Source organism: Lipotes vexillifer, unplaced genomic scaffold (genome assembly GCF_000442215.2).
Source record: "Lipotes vexillifer unplaced genomic scaffold, Lipotes_vexillifer_v1.1 scaffold1017, whole genome shotgun sequence".
Lineage (NCBI taxonomy): Eukaryota > Metazoa > Chordata > Mammalia > Artiodactyla > Lipotidae > Lipotes > Lipotes vexillifer.
In genome coordinates, this window is record NW_006772141.1 from 2,678,381 (window position 1) to 2,694,218 (window position 15,838).

General features: G+C 44.5%; 1 protein-coding gene across 1 annotated transcript in view; it reads left to right on the forward strand.

Annotated features, from left to right (window-relative positions):
• BDKRB1 (bradykinin receptor B1) overlaps positions 1–7,502 on the forward strand; it is an 8,447-nt gene extending 945 nt beyond the window's left edge. Inside the window, exon 2 of the mRNA XM_007447327.1 lies at positions 6,434–7,502. Coding sequence (XP_007447389.1) covers positions 6,444–7,502 — 1,059 coding nt within the window. The 5' untranslated portion in view covers positions 6,434–6,443. The remainder of the gene's footprint in view (positions 1–6,433) is intronic.
• The last annotated feature ends 8,336 nt before the right edge of the window (positions 7,503–15,838 follow it).

Consider the following 15,838-nt stretch of genomic DNA (forward strand, 5'->3'; position numbering starts at 1 on the left):
ATGGCAGGCAGTGTCTGTTGAACCAATCAGATTCGAGCTGAAGTAAGAGGTTTCCTGCTGGTGGATAGGTGACAGTTCCTGGTTTCCTGAGCAGGGTGAAGCCTTGACCCGTGTATTAGTGTCCAGTTGCTGTTGTAACAAATTAGCACAAATCTAGTGGCTTCAAACAACACAAATGTGTTATCTGATAGTCCTGGAGGTCAGAAGTTCAAAATCAGCCTCACTGGGTTAAAGCCAAGGTGCTGGCTAGGGCTATGCTCCTTCTGGAGGCTCGAAGGGAAAAGCCATTCCTTGCCTTTTCTGGCTTCTAGAGGCTGCCTGTGTTCCCTAGCTCATGGCCCCTTCTCCATCTTCCAAGCCAATGGCATAGCATCTTCTACTCTCTTCCTGCCTTTGACCGCCCCCTACCTCCCTCTTTTACTTATAAATGAAATCACTTTCACTCGTGATGACATCAAGCCCACCTCCATAATCCAGCATCATCTCCCCATCTCAAGATTCTTACCTCAACCCCATCTGCAAAGTCCCCTTTACCATGTAAGGGAACATATTTGCAGGTTCCAGGGACTAGGATGTGGACATCTTTGGGGACCATCATTCTGCCGACTGCACGGCTCTGGGGTACAGCCCATGTTTTGGTCTGGCGGAGCCCGGGCAGCCCCTGCCTCTTGCTGACCTGTGGTCCCTCAGGAGCACACAGGAGCCAGGCCCCCTCCACTGCCTCCCAAAGCCAGCCTTTCCTGCCCAGACACCCACACTTCAGGGGGGACTTGACCCCTGTCTCACACGTTCAAGATGACCTGGAGGAGGAAAGGGAGGGAAGCAAAGCAGACCACATCTGGGGTCTCTCTCAGCGTCCACAACACACCGCTCCCCTCCTTCCAGCTTCTTAAACCTCCTGGTGGTGAAAGCTCCAAGGCTGGAGACGAGTGAGAATCCCACTGCCAAGAAGCCAGGCCCTCCTGGAACTCGGCTTTCTGGAATTTGAGTTCCTTAGTTTCCTGGTGTGCTAGGTGCCAGGTAATCCCTGAACTGTTCTGCAGCTCAGGGAGAACAGAAAAGGGGTCTCTTGGTACTTTCCAACCACGTGTTCCGACACCAGAGTAGCCCACATGAAGGAGAGGTTGCTTACACTCGGAGGGATCAGGACACTTTATCGTCACATTATTACTACCGTAGTCATCACCATTATTATTGTCGTGGTGGTCATCATCATTCGGGCCTCATATTTGATGCTTTGCAGCCTACAAGGGGATTCTACAGGTATAATCTCCTTCAAGCTTCACCATGACTCTTTGTAATAACTGCCGTTATGCCCATTCTACAGACGGACAAACTGAGGCTCAGAGAAGTTATCTGACTTGCCCAGAATCACAGTTTGGTGACCCCAGGACCCAAGCCCAGGCTCCCTAACACCAGGCCCATTCTCTTTATGGTCACAGCACGCTGGGTAAAAGAGGCCTGACCCTGAGCTGGGCCTGGAAGAAGAGCCATGTATAAACAGACTGGCTCCTATCGCCGTATGAATGTAGGCAAGTCACTTCACTTCTCTTCACCTCTGTTTGCCCATCTGTACAATGGGCACAAGACAGCCATCCCTCCTCCCAGGCATATTGTCAGGATCAGGGTACCTAAAGCCCAGCACAGCCCACAGATCACAGGTGTGGCTGACAGTGAAGGGTCAGATCTGGCATCAGGGGCTTACTCTGCAGCTCCAGCGTCGGTGGGAGATTGGGGCTGAGACGAAGATGCTCGGGTTTTCCATGGCACATAGAGCTTCCTCAGCACGTGCAGAGAAGCACACAGGAAGGAATGGCATGAGGCCCAACGGCAGTCTTAGGAAGCAGTTCCCACACGTGTGTGTAGTACAAGGGGGCTGCCAGGGGGAAGGGGCATGGAGGGGCCACCAGGTATCTGAGAAATCAGGTTTGCTGAGTGTATTGCTTTCCTGTGGCTGCCAAAGCAAATTACTACAAGGCACTTAAATATGTATATTTAATTATATATACATGTATGTATATGTCTATACACAAACACACACCAATGAATTGGTTATATTATATTGATGGAGTTATAAAGTAGTTCTAATCAAAAGCTATTTTCAAAATAATTATATATTTAACTGTATATATTTATGTGTATACACACACACACACACACACACCAACTAATTGGTTATATTACATTGATGGAGTTATAAAGTAACTCTAGTCAAAAATATTTTTTCCAAAAAAGTCTAAATATATTCATCCATCTACATATATTAAAGCAAAATGAAAGATTTTCTTTATGTTAATTAACTGAACATTGAAAAATAACATAAGCAAAATAATTAGTTTGGGTACATATGCAAGTGCTACAGTTAGCTTCTTGGGCTTGTACCTGACTCTCATATGTCTTTGGCATTTTCCAGAGAATGTATTTTTCTCTCAATATGGTCTTATTATTTTTAATGTTTCCATATAACTGCCTGAATTTTTTTTCCTTCAAATTTTATGGTTAATAAATTTAAATTAGCACCTTCAATTGACTCTTCTCTTGGACCAGAAAATATTTAATGAAGAAAATGTTCTCTCTGCAGGTGTTGAGGTACCTGATAAACTCTGAGCAAATTCTGCCAAGCAGAGGCTATTCTCAAGTCTAATTCTTTGCATATGGAATTATGTAAATATTTCAGCCCAGATATTTTCACAGGTGCTGTCTTTTTGCCTTAGTTCGAGTTCCTTCAACAAATATTTTCACCACATTAAACTCTTCAGATAAGTTGTAGCTATTTATAAGTTTTGATTGCTTTGTCAAATTTAGATGTTGCAGATCAGGGGCTGTCCCAATTTCATCTCAATTTTGTAAAAATATGAACTTCTCCAATTGAAAAGATGCTTCCCACAAATTGAGACATTCCAAAGCTCATTATAAAATTCAAAAATTAAATCTTGTGCACCATTTGACCTCTCATCGCCTAGTTTGATCATTTTCTCCCTTGCCTTTTTAGCTATAAATTTCAATTATTTTCTGCATAAAATTTTGTTTTCAATAACTACAATCTGCTAAAAGCTCTAAAAGCTGCTGTTTTAGAGCTTCCCTGGTGGTGCAATGGTTGAGAGTCCGCCTGCCGATGCAGGGGATACGGGTTCGTGCCCCGGTCCAGGAAGATCCCACATGCCGCGGAGCGGCTGGGCCCGTGAGCCACGGCCACTGAGCCTGCGCGTCCGGAGCCTGTGCTCCGCAACGGGAGAGGCCACAACAGTGAGAGGCCCGCATACCGCAAAAAAAAAAAAAAAAAAAAAAAAAAAAATGCTGTTTTAGTGCTCCACTCATTTAATACTTGTTCGAAGATTCCTCATTGATTTGGAACAAAATTCAACAAAAATTCTCAACTCTGCTGCAACAAATAGTTGAATAACATTTTACGGCACTTAGTGTCTTCTAAAATTGATTTATGATGGGCAGCAGAGAAAGAAAATGCATGCTGGAGTTGTTTTAATTCCTCATCAAGGGAATTCCCTGGCGGTCCAGTGTGTAGGACTCTGTGCTTTAATTGCCGAGGGCATGGGTTTGATCCCTGGTTGGGGAACTTCACAAAGATTTCACAAGCCTCACGGCATGGCCAAAATAAATTCCTCATCAACTTCATCACAAAAGTTCGTAGTTCAGTAATTCTGAACTACAAATCTTATGTTTTAGGATTTTGTAAATCTTGTCAAATATAACCTCCATATCAATTGGTAAAATATTGAAACTTGTTTATATGCAATTACAAATTGTGTGTGCACCATGAACTGTTCAAAATACATTTCTGCCTTATCGGTCTCTTATTTTAGCAAGGATATTATTGTTAGCATGACACTGGGCCCCACCAAAATGTGTGTGATAATCAGAAAAATACAACTTTCTCTCCAGTGTGAACAGTTTAAACTGAATGTAAAATAGCATATTCACAAAATGTCCATTGCTTCACTTTGCCAGAGTGAACTTTCAAAAGTTTTGCTTTGATTCCATGAACTGGATAAAAAAAATTGAATCATGATTGGAATTGACTGATTTTTCTATTTGAAGACTCTGAGGATACTGGTATCAAACTGGCACCATTTCACTGTCCGTGGATTCCTCATGGAGCCGTCACATTAATCAGCCATCACTTCCATTTTTGTGTGTGCACAAGATAACCTGACACTAAAAATGAGCTGAGTTAACTTTAAGAACAGTGGTTTGCTCTAAGTGAAAAGTCACAGCGTCTTCTGCAGTAATGTGGGTGAAATCAACGTCTTAGGGCTGATCTTTGAAAAATACCAACGTCTGAAGTAGGAGCTTTGTGTTAGGTTTCCTTGTGGTCACGGAAAGCGCTACAGTCCCCATCACGATATAAACATCAACATACATTTTGTGCAAGTTACACGTTCATCATTGACTTCCCTGAGAGACAGAAGTTCAGGACTTAAATTTTCATTAAACGTTCTTTTTTTGCTCATTGTTGCCAGAAGGACTCATTGCAAAACTGAAAAGTATTGCCAAATAACAAAATAAACACTTCATTGTGGATTTATGCCCTGAAATCAATGACAAAAGAAGAGGGTCCTTTCTCTTCCATACGCTCTGGGTCAGAACCCTGTAAGCCACGGATACGTCATAGCCTCCTAACCCATCATTTCCCGTGTCCTCTGCTGACCTGTCAACTGGCAGCCCAGCAACTGATTCCCTTCTCTGCCTGCACTCTCCCTTGGTGATTTCATCCAATCCTGTGGCTTTAAATACCAAATACCATCCATATGATTACAACTCCCAATGATGTATCACTGTCTCAGACGTGGTGTCTCAACACCAGTGCTGTGTAGCCAACTGCCCCAGTACCCCCAACTGATGTCCGACAGACAGCTCAGCCTTCACATGTCCAGACGTGAAACCCCCGTCTTCCCCACCAAGAAACCTGCTCCATCTTCACTCTGTCATCTCCAGTTCAGTTGACTGCAGCTTCCTATTTCCAGGTGCTCAGGCCAAAAATCTAAGCATCATGCAATTCCTCTTTTGTCATAACCCATATCCGATTGGAAATCATAGAGATTCTACCTTCAGACTATACCTAGAGCCTGATCACAGCTCACCGCTTCCATGGCTGCCCCTCCCCGGCTAACAGGTTTATTCAGTATACTTGTCATTGCCTCTCTCCTCCCACAAGGCTAGAAGCACCTTGAGGGCAGGGGGTTTTGCCTGTTTGATTCACTGCTATGTCCCAAACACCTAGAACAGTGCCTAGCACATAGTGTGTGCTCAGTACATACTTGTCCAGTGGATGAATGAGTGGAGGGACCCATGGATTTTACCCAATGTGAACGGCACAGTGTGTGGGTTACAGTGTCACAGTGAGAAGGTCATCACGTCCTCCGCAGATGAGGAAAGTCGGGCTCAGAGACACAAAGTGATTGCCTAAGACTGCAGAGCCAAATAGACTTTCCCGAGATCAGCTCTCTTACGCAATATCTTGTGTTGGATACTATGAGTTTTGCCCAGTTGAAGGGAAGGACTCTTAGGCATCACTAAGGATAACGATGATGATAACAGTAGTTAACGGGTAGCAAGTGCCTACAAAGAGCCAGGAACCCTTTGAAGCACTTTGCATATATTAACTCATCCAGGTGGGAGGAGGAGTTTTAGGTGTGGAGCGCCAGAAACCCCACACCTTCTACTACTGCCATCACCTCCTCCACCCTACTGGTCCCCGTCCCAGTGGATCAGCATCCCTGAGGTCCGGGCCTCTTCCTTGCTTCATTCCATCTTCGGTCATCGACCACTGTCTCCATGTCTGCCTCCCTCTAGATGGTGAGCACCTTCAGGGGGCTGGGCCCTGTTCCCTGTATCTCCAGCACCTGGCAAAGTACTGGCACAAAGTAGGTGCTCCTTAAATCAAACACAAACACCTACTTTGTGCCAGTACTCTGTGTAATGAAACACTGCTAATAATAATGGTATGGTTGTAAAAAGACTCATCCTCCCCTTCCACTGAGTGCTTCCTCTAAGCCAGGCGACCAGGCCAAGCTCTCCACAGATACACTCACCAGTCCTTGCCACAATCCCACAAGAGGGATACAATTAGATCCAATGTTCAAAAAGGAAAATAAAAGTCAGTGGGTCTAAGTGGCCCACAACAAGTAGTTACGTCAAGATGTGAACTTGGGTTTCAAAAGCCCTGGTCCTTTCCTTTATACCCGGGGTCGGCAAACTTTTCCTCTAAGGGAATGGGGGGTAAGTATTTTCAGTTTTGCAGGCCAAAGGGCCACTGTTGCAACCACTCAACTCTGCTGTTGTAACACAAAAGGTAAATGAATGGATGCGGCTGTGTGCCAATAAAACTTTATTTTCCAAAACTGGGGACATGCTGGATGGGCTGCGGGCTAGAATTGGCCGCCTCCCATGTGATGCTCTGTGATGTTCATTGCAGGTCACCGTGGATGGCCTCCCGGACCCTCCTGGAGTTCCAGTCCTCCAACCAGAGCCAGCTCCCACCTCCAAATGCCACGTCCTGCGACAGCGCTCGGGAAGCCTGGGACCTGCTGCATAGAGTCTTACCCACATTTATCATCACCATCTGCTTCTGTGGGCTGCTGGGAAACCTCTTTGTGCTGTCCGTCTTTCTCTTGGCCCGACGGCGTCTGAACGCGGCAGAAATCTATCTGGCCAACTTGGCGGCTTCCGACCTGGTGTTCGTCTTGGGCTTGCCCTTCTGGGCAGAGAACATCTGGAAGGAATTCAACTGGCCTTTCGGAGCCCTCCTCTGCCGCGTGGTCAACGGTGTCATCAAGGCCAATCTCTTCATCAGCATCTTCCTGGTGGTGGCCATCAGCCAGGACCGCTACTGCGTGCTGGTGCACCCCATGGCCAGCCGGAGGCGGCGGCGACGGCGGTGGGCTCAGGCCACCTGCGTGCTCATCTGGGCCGTGGGGGGCCTCCTAAGTATCCCCACGTTCCTGCTGCGCTCCGTCAAAGCTGTCCCGGAACTGAACATCTCCGCCTGTGTGTTGCTGTACCCCAGCAAGGCCTGGGCCTTTGCAAGGATGGTGGAGTTAAACGTGCTGGGGTTTCTCCTCCCACTGATTGCGACTGTCTTCTTCAACTATCACATCCTGGCAGCCCTGCGAGGGCGGGGGGAGGTCAGCAAGACAAGGCACGGGGAGGCCACGGATGGCAAAACCACGGCCCTGATCCTCGTGCTTGTGGCTGCCTTCCTGCTCTGCTGGACCCCCTACCACTTCTTTGCTTTCCTGGAATTCCTGTTCGAGGTGGGGGCTGTCAGAGGCTGCTTCTGGGAGAATTTCACCGACCTGGGCCTGCAATGGGCCAACTTCTTTGCTTTCATCAACAGCTGCCTAAATCCAGTGATTTATGTCTTTTTGGGCCGGCTTTTCAGAACCAAGGTCTGGGAACTTTATAAACGATGCATCCCTAGACGACTGACTCCAATATCCACGTCCCACAGAAAAGAAATCCGTCAACTTTTCTGGCGGAATTAAAACAGCAGGGAGGGAATTCCCTGGTGGCACAGTGGTTTAGAATCCGCCTGCCAATGCAGGGGACATGGGTTCGAGCCCTGGTCTGGGAAGATCCCACATGCCACGGAGCAACTAAGCCCGTGCGCCACAACTACTGAGCCTGCACTCTGGAGCCGGAGAGCCACAACTACTGAAGCCCACATGCCACAACTACTGAAGCCCGCGCACCTAGAGCCCGTGCTCCGCAACAAGAGAAGCCACCGCAATGAGAAGCCCGCGCACTGCAACGAAGAGTAGCCCTCGCTCGCTGCAACTAGAGAAAGCCTGCGTGCAGCAACCAAGAGCCAATGCAGCCAAAAATAAATAAATAAAATAAATAAATTTATTTTAAAAAAAAAGCATCAGGGAGCCAAGAAGTGTGACTTCCTCAGCAACTGTTACTGACGTAATAAATACTACTGTAACAAGCTGAATGATGGTCCCCCAAGATCACCAGGACCTAGTCCCTGGAACCTGTAAATGTTTATAGGGTAATGGGGACTTTGCAGATGTAATTAAGCGAAGGACCTTGAGATGGGAAATTATCCTGGGTTATCTGGGTGACCCAATGTCATCACAAGGGTCTTTATAAAGAGGAGGCAGAAGTGTCAGAGACAGAGAAGGCTGGAGGGATACAATGAAGGGGCCACAGGTCAAGAATTGCAGGTCCCCTGTTGAGATGTGAAATGGCAAAGAAATGAATCCTCCCTGGAGCCTCCTTCTGGAACCAGCCCTGCTGACATCTTGATTTCAGCCCAGTGATATTTTGGATGCCTGGTCTCCAGAACCAGAAGATAATAAATCTGTGTTGTTTTTAAGTTACCAAGTTTATGGTTAATTTGTCACAGCGATAGGAAACAAGTTTCCAGTAAGCATCCCTTGTTACGTTTCCACTTGCCTGCCCATCCAAAATGTTCTAAGTTAACTGCTAGGACTAGAGAGATGACATAGCTAGAGAGCCTATCCACAAGGAACTTGCATAGATCGAGATAATTATAGTATAAAAAAAATGAGAAATCGCATGTGCAAGACACAGACCCAGTACCTGGAGCATTCAGAGGGAAAGGGGATGATCTTCTACTAGGGTTATCAAAAAAGAGGCTGTGGATTCTACCCAGAAGATGGCAGAAGAGTAAGACGCGGAGATCACCTTCCTCCCCACAGATACATCAGAAATACATCTACACGTGGATCAACTCCTACAGAACACCTACTGAACGCTGGCAGAAGACCTCAGACCTCCCAAAAGGCAAGAAACTCCCCACGTACCTGGGTAGTGCCAAGGAAAAAAGAATAAACAGAGACAAAAGAATAGGTACGGGACCTGCGCCTCGGGGAGAGAGCCATGAAGGAGGAAAGGATTCCACACAGTAAGAAGCCCCTTCACGGGCGGAGACTGTGGGTGGCGGACGGGGGAAGCTTCGGCGCCGCGGGGGACAGCGCAGCAGCAGGGGCGCGGAGGGCAAAGCGGAGAGATTCCCGCACAGAGCATCGGTGCCGACCGGCGCTCACCAGCCCGAGAGGCTCGTGTGCTCCCCCGCCGGGGCGGGCGGGGCTGCGAGCTGAGGCTCGGTTTCGGTTTCGGTCGGAGCTCAGGGAGAGGACTGGGGTTGGCGGCTTGAACATAGCCCGAAGGGGTTAGTGCGCCACGGCTAGCCGGGAGGGAGTCCGGGGAAAAGTCTGGACCTACCCAAGAGGCAAGAGACCTTTTCTTGCCTCTGTGTTTCCTGGTGCGCGAGGAGAGGGGTTTTAAGAGCGCTGCCTAAAGGAGCTCCAGAGACGGGCGCGAGCCGCGGCTAAAAGCTCGGAAACCAGAGACGGGCGGGAGACGCTAAGGCTGCTGCTGCCGCCACCAAGGGGCCTGTGTGCGAGCACAGGTCACTATCCCCACCCCTCTTCCGGGGAGCCTGTGCAGCCCGCCACTGCCAGGTTCCCGGGATCCAGGGACAACTCCCCTGGGAGAACGCACGGCACGCCTCAGGCTGCTGCAACGTCACGCCGACTTCTGCCGCCGCAGGCCCGCCCCGCACTCCGTGCCCCTCCCTGCCCCCGGCCTGAGTGCGCCAGAGCCCCCGAGTCAGCGGCTCCTTTAACCCCGTCCTGTCTGAGCAAAAAACAGACGCCCTCTGGCGACCTACACGCAGAGGCGGGGCCAAATCCAAAGCTGAGCCCCGAGAGCTGTGCGAACAAAGAAGAGAAAGGGCAATCTCTCCCAGCAGCCTCAGGAGCAGCAGAGTAAAGCTCCACAATCAACTTGATGTACCTGCATCTGTGGAATATACGAATAGACAGCAAATCATCCCAATTTGAGGAGGTGGACTTTGAGAGCAAGATTTATTATTTTTTTCTCCTTTTTCTCTTTTTATGAGTGTGTATGCATATGCTTCTGTGTGAGATTTTGTCTGTATAGCTTTGCTTTCACCATTTGTCCTAGGGTTCTGTCCGTCCGTTTTTATTTTTTTTCTTAATAATTATATTTTTATTTTAATAACTTTATTTTATTTAACCTTATTTTATTTTATTTTATCCCCTTTCTTTCTTTCTTTCTTTCTTTCTTTCTTTCTTTCTTTCTTTCTTTCTTTCTTATCCTTCCTTCCTTCCTTCCTTTCTTTCTACTTTCTCTCCCTTTTATTCTGAGCCGTGTGGATGAAAGGCTCTTGGTGCTGCAGCCAGGAGTCAGTGCTGTACCTCTGAGGTGGGACAGCTAACTTCAGGACACTGGTCCACAAGAGACCTCCCAGCTCTACATAATATCAAACGGTGAAAATCTCCCAGAGATCTCCATCTCAACACCAGCACCCAGCTTCACTCAACGACCAGCAAGCTACAGTGCTGGACACCCTATATGCCAAACAACTAGCAAGACAGGAACACAACCCCACCCATTAGCACAGAGGCTGCCTAAAATCATAATAAGTCCACAGACACCCCAAAACACACCACCAGACGTGGACCTGCCCACCAGAAAGACAAGATCCAGCCTCATCCACCAGAACACAGGCACTAGTCCCCTACACCAGGAAGCCTACACAACCCACTGAACCAACTTTAGCCACTGGGGACAGACACCAAAAACAACGGGAACTACGAACGTGCAGCCTGCAAAAAGGAGACTCCAAACACAGTAAGATAAGCAAAATGAGAAGACAGAAAAACACACAGCAGATGAAGGAGCAAGATAAAAACCCACCAGATCCAACAAATGAAGAGGAAATAGGCAGTCTACCTGAAAAAGAATTCAGAATAATGATAGTAAAGATGATCCAAAATCTTGGAAACAGAATGGAGAAAATGCAAGAAATGTTTAATAAGGACCTAGAAGAACTAAAGATGAAACAATCAACGATGAACAACGCAATAAATGAAATTAAAAATACTCTAGATGGGATCAAGAGCAGAATAACTGAGGCAGAAGAACGGATAAGTGACCTGGAAGATAAAGTAGTGGAAATAACTACTGCAGAGCAGAATAAAGGGAAAAGAATGAAAAGAACTGAGGACAGTCTCAGAGACCTCTGGGACAACATTAAACGCACCAACATTCGAATTATAGGGGTTCCAGTAGAAGAAGAGAAAAAGAAAGGGACTGAGAAAATATTGGAAGAGATTATAGTTGAAAACTTCCCTAATATGGGAAAGGAAATAGTTAATCAAGTCCAGGAAGCACAGAGACTCCCATATAGGATAAATCCAAGGAGACACACGCTGAGGCACATATTAATCAAGCTGTCAAAAATTAAGTACAAAGAAAACGTGTTAAAAAGCAGCAAGGGAAAAACAACAAATAACACACAAGGGAATCCCCATAAGGTTAACAGCTGATCTTTCAGCAGAAATTCTGCAAGCCAGAAGGGAGTGGCAGGACATATTTAAAGTGATGAAGGAGAAAAGCCTACAACCAAGATTACTCTACCCAGCAAGGATCTCATTCAGATTTGATGGAGAAATTAAAACTTTTACAGACAAGCAAAAGCTGAGGGAGTTAAGCACCACCAAACCAGCTTTACAACTATAGCTAAAGGATCTTCTCTAGGCAAGAAAAACAAGAAAGGAAAGGACCTACAATAACAAACCCAAAACAATTAAGAAAATGGGAATAGGAACATACATATCGATAATTACCTTAAATGTAAATGGCCTAAATGCTCCCACCAAAAGACACAGACTGGCTGAATGGATACAAAAACAAGAGTCATATATATGCTGTCTACAAGAGACGCACTTCAGACCTAGAGACACATACAGACTGAAAGTGAGGGGATGGAAAAAGATATTCCATGCAAATGGAAACCAAAAGAAAGCTGGAGTAGCAATTCTCATATCAGACAAAATAGACTTTAAAATAAGGACTATCAGAAGAGACAAAGAAGGACACTACATAATGATCAAGGGATCAATCCAAGAAGAAGATATAACAATTGTAAATATTTATGCACCCAACATAGGAGCACCTCAATACATAAGGCAAAAACTAGCAGCCATAAAAGGGGAAATCGACAGTAACACATTCATAGTAGGGGACTTCAACACCCCACTTTCACCAATGGACAGATCATCCAAAATGAAAATAAATAAGGAAACACAAGCTTTAAATGATACATTAAACAGGATGGACTTAATTGATATTTATAGGACACTCCATCCAAAAACAACAGAATACACATTTTTCTCAAGTGCTCATGGAACATTCTCCAGGATAGATCATATCTTGGGTCACAAATCAAGCCTTGGTAAATTTAAGAAAATTGAAATTATATCAAGTATCTTTTCCGACCACAACGCCATGAGATTAGATATCAATTATAGGAAAAGAGCAGTAAAAAATACAAACACATGGAGGCTAAGCAATACACTACTTATTAACGAAGTGATCACTGAAGAAATCAAAGAGGAAATCAGAAAATACCTAGAAAAAAATGACAATGGAGACACGACAACCCAAAACCTATGGAATGCAGCAAAAGCAGTTCTAAGAGGGAATTTTGTAGCAACACAACCCTACCTTAAGAAACAGGAAAGATCTTGAATAAACAACCTAACCTTGCACCTAATGCAATTAGAGAGAGAAGAACAAAAACACCCCAAAGTTAGCAGCAGGAAAGAAATCATAAAGATCAGATCAGAAATAAATGAAAAAGAAATGAAGGAAATGATAACAAATATCAATAAAACTAAAAGCTGGTTCTTTGAGAAGATAAACAAAATTGATAAACCATTAGCCAGACTCATCAAGAAAAACAGGGAGAAGACTCAAATCAATAGAATCAGAAATGAAAAAGGAGAAGCAACACCTGACACTGCAGAAATACAAAGGGTCATGAGAGACGACTACAAGCAACTCTATGCCAATAAAATGGACAAACTGGAAGAAACGGACAAATTCTTAGAAAATCACAACCTTCCGAGACTGAACTAGGAAGAAATAGAAAATATGAACAGACCAATCACAAGCACTGAAATTGACACTGTGATTAAAAATCAAAAGCCCAGGACCAGATGGCTTCACAGGTGAATTCTATCAAACATTTAGAGAAGAGCTAACACCTATCCTTCTCAAGCTCTTCCAAAATATAGCAGAGGGAGGAACACGCCCAAACTCATTCTATGAGGCCACCATCACCCTGATACCAAAACCAGACAAGGATGTCACAAAGAAAGAAAACTACAGGCCAATATCACTGATGAACATAGATGCAAAAATCCTCAACAAAATACTAGCAAACAGAATCCAACAGCACATTAAAAGGACCATACACCATGATCAAGTGGGGTTTATTCCAGGAATGCAAGGATACTTCAATATACACAAATCAATCAATGTGATGCACCATATTAACAAATTGAAGGAGAAAAACCATATGGTCATCTCAATAGATGCAGAGAAAGCTTTTGACAAAATTCAACACCCATTTATGATAAAAACCCTGCAGAAAGTAGGTGTAGAGGGAACTTTCCTCAATATAATAAAGGCCGTATATGACAAGCCCACAGCCAACATCATCCTCAATGGCGAAAAACTGAAAGCATTTCCACTAAGGTCAGGAACAAGACAAGGTTGCCCACTCTCACCACTCTTATTCAACATAGTTTTGGAAGTTTTAGCCACAGCAATCAGAGAAGAAAAGGAAATAAAAGGAATCCAAATCGGAAAAGAAGAAGTAAAGCTGTCACTGTTTGCAGATGACATGATACTATACATAGAGAATCCTAAAGATGCTACCAGAAAACTACTAGAGCTAATCAATGAATTTGGTAAAGTAGCAGGATACAAAATTAATGCACAGAAATCTCTGGCATTCCTATATACTAATGATGAAAAATCTGAAAGTGAAATCAAGAAAACACTCCCATTTACCATTGCAACAAAAAGAATAAAATATCTAGGAATAAACCTACCTAAGGAGACAAAAGACCTGTATGCAGAAAATTATAAGACACTGATGAAAGAAATTAAAGATGATACAAACAGATGGAGAGATATACCATGTTCTTGGATTGGAAGAATCAACATGTGAAAATGACTCTACTACCCAAAGCAATCTACAGATTCAATGCGATCCCTATCAAACTACCACTGGCATTTTTCACAGAACTAGAACAAAAAAATTCCACAATTTGTATGGTAACACAAAAGACCCGGAATAGCCAAAGCAATCTTGAGAACGAAGAACGGAGCTGGAGGAATCAGGCTGCCTGACTTCAGACTATACTACAAAGCTACAGTAATCAAGACAGTATGGTACTGGCACAAAAACAGAAAGATAGATCAATAGAACAGGATAGAAAGCCCAGAGATAAACCCACGCACATATGGTCACCTTATCTTTGATAAAGGTGGCAGGAATATACAGTGGAGAAAGGACAGCCTCTTCAATAAGTGGTGCTGGGAAAACTGGACAGGTACATGTAAAAGTATGAGATTAGATCACTCCCTAACACCATACACAAAAATAAGCTCAAAATGGATTAAAGACCTAAATGTAAGGCCAGAAACTATCAAACTCTTAGAGGAAAACATAGGCAGAACACTCTATGACATAAATCACAGCAAGATCCTTCTTGACCCATCTCCTAGAGTAATGGAGATAAAAACAAAAATAAACAAATGGGACCTAATGAAACTTCAAAGCTTTTGCACAGCAAAGGAAACCATAAACAAGACCAAAAGACAGCCCTCAGAATGGGAGAAAATATTTGCAAATGAATCAACTGACAAAGGATTAATCTCTAAAATTTACAGGCAGCTCATGCAGCTCAATAACAAAAAAATAAACAACCCAATCCAAAAATGGGCAGAAGACCTAAATAGACATTTCTCCAAAGAAGATATACAGACTGCCAACAAACACATGAAAGAATGCTCAACATCATTAATCATTAGAGAAATGCAAATCAAAACTACAATGAGATATCATCTCACACCAGTCAGAATGGCCATCATCAAAAAATCTAGAAACAATAAATGCTGGAGAGGGTGTGGAGAAAAGGGAACACTCTTGCACTGCTGGTGGGAATGTGAATTGGTACAGCCACTATGGAGAACAGTATGGAGGTTCCTTAAAAAACTACAAATAGAACTACCATATGACCCAGCAATCCCACTACTGGGCATATACCCTGAGAAAACCATAATTCAAAAAGAGTCATGTACCAAAATGTTCATTGCAGCTCTATTTACAATAGCCCGGAGATGGAAACAACCTAAGTGTCCATCGTCGGATGAATGGATAAAGAAGATGTGGCACATATATACAATGGAATATTACTCAGCCATAAAAAGAAACGAAATTGAGCTATTTGTAATGAGGTGGATGGACCTAGAGTCTGTCATACAGAGTGAAGTAAGTCAGAAAGAGAAAGACAAATACCGTATGCTAACACATATATATGGAATTTAAGAAAAAAAAATGTCTTGAAGAACCTAGGGGTAAGACAGGAATAAAGACAGAGACCTACTAGAGAATGGACTTGAGGATATGGGGAGGGGGAAGGGTAAGCTGGGACAAAGTGAGAGAGTGGCATGGACATATATACACTACCAAACGTAAACTAGATAGCTAGTGAGAAGCAGCCGCATAGCACAGGGAGATCAGCGCGGTGCTTTGTGACCACCTCGAGGGGTGGGATAGGGAGGGTGGGAGGGAGGGAGACGCAAGAGGGAAGAGATATGGGAACATATGTATATGTATAACTGATTCACTTTGTTATAAAGCAGAAACTAACACACCATTGTAAAGCAATTATACTCCAATAAAGATGTAAATAAAAAAGAGGCTGTGAAGAGAGTGAACTGTGAGCTGAGTTTGACAGGGGGTTGA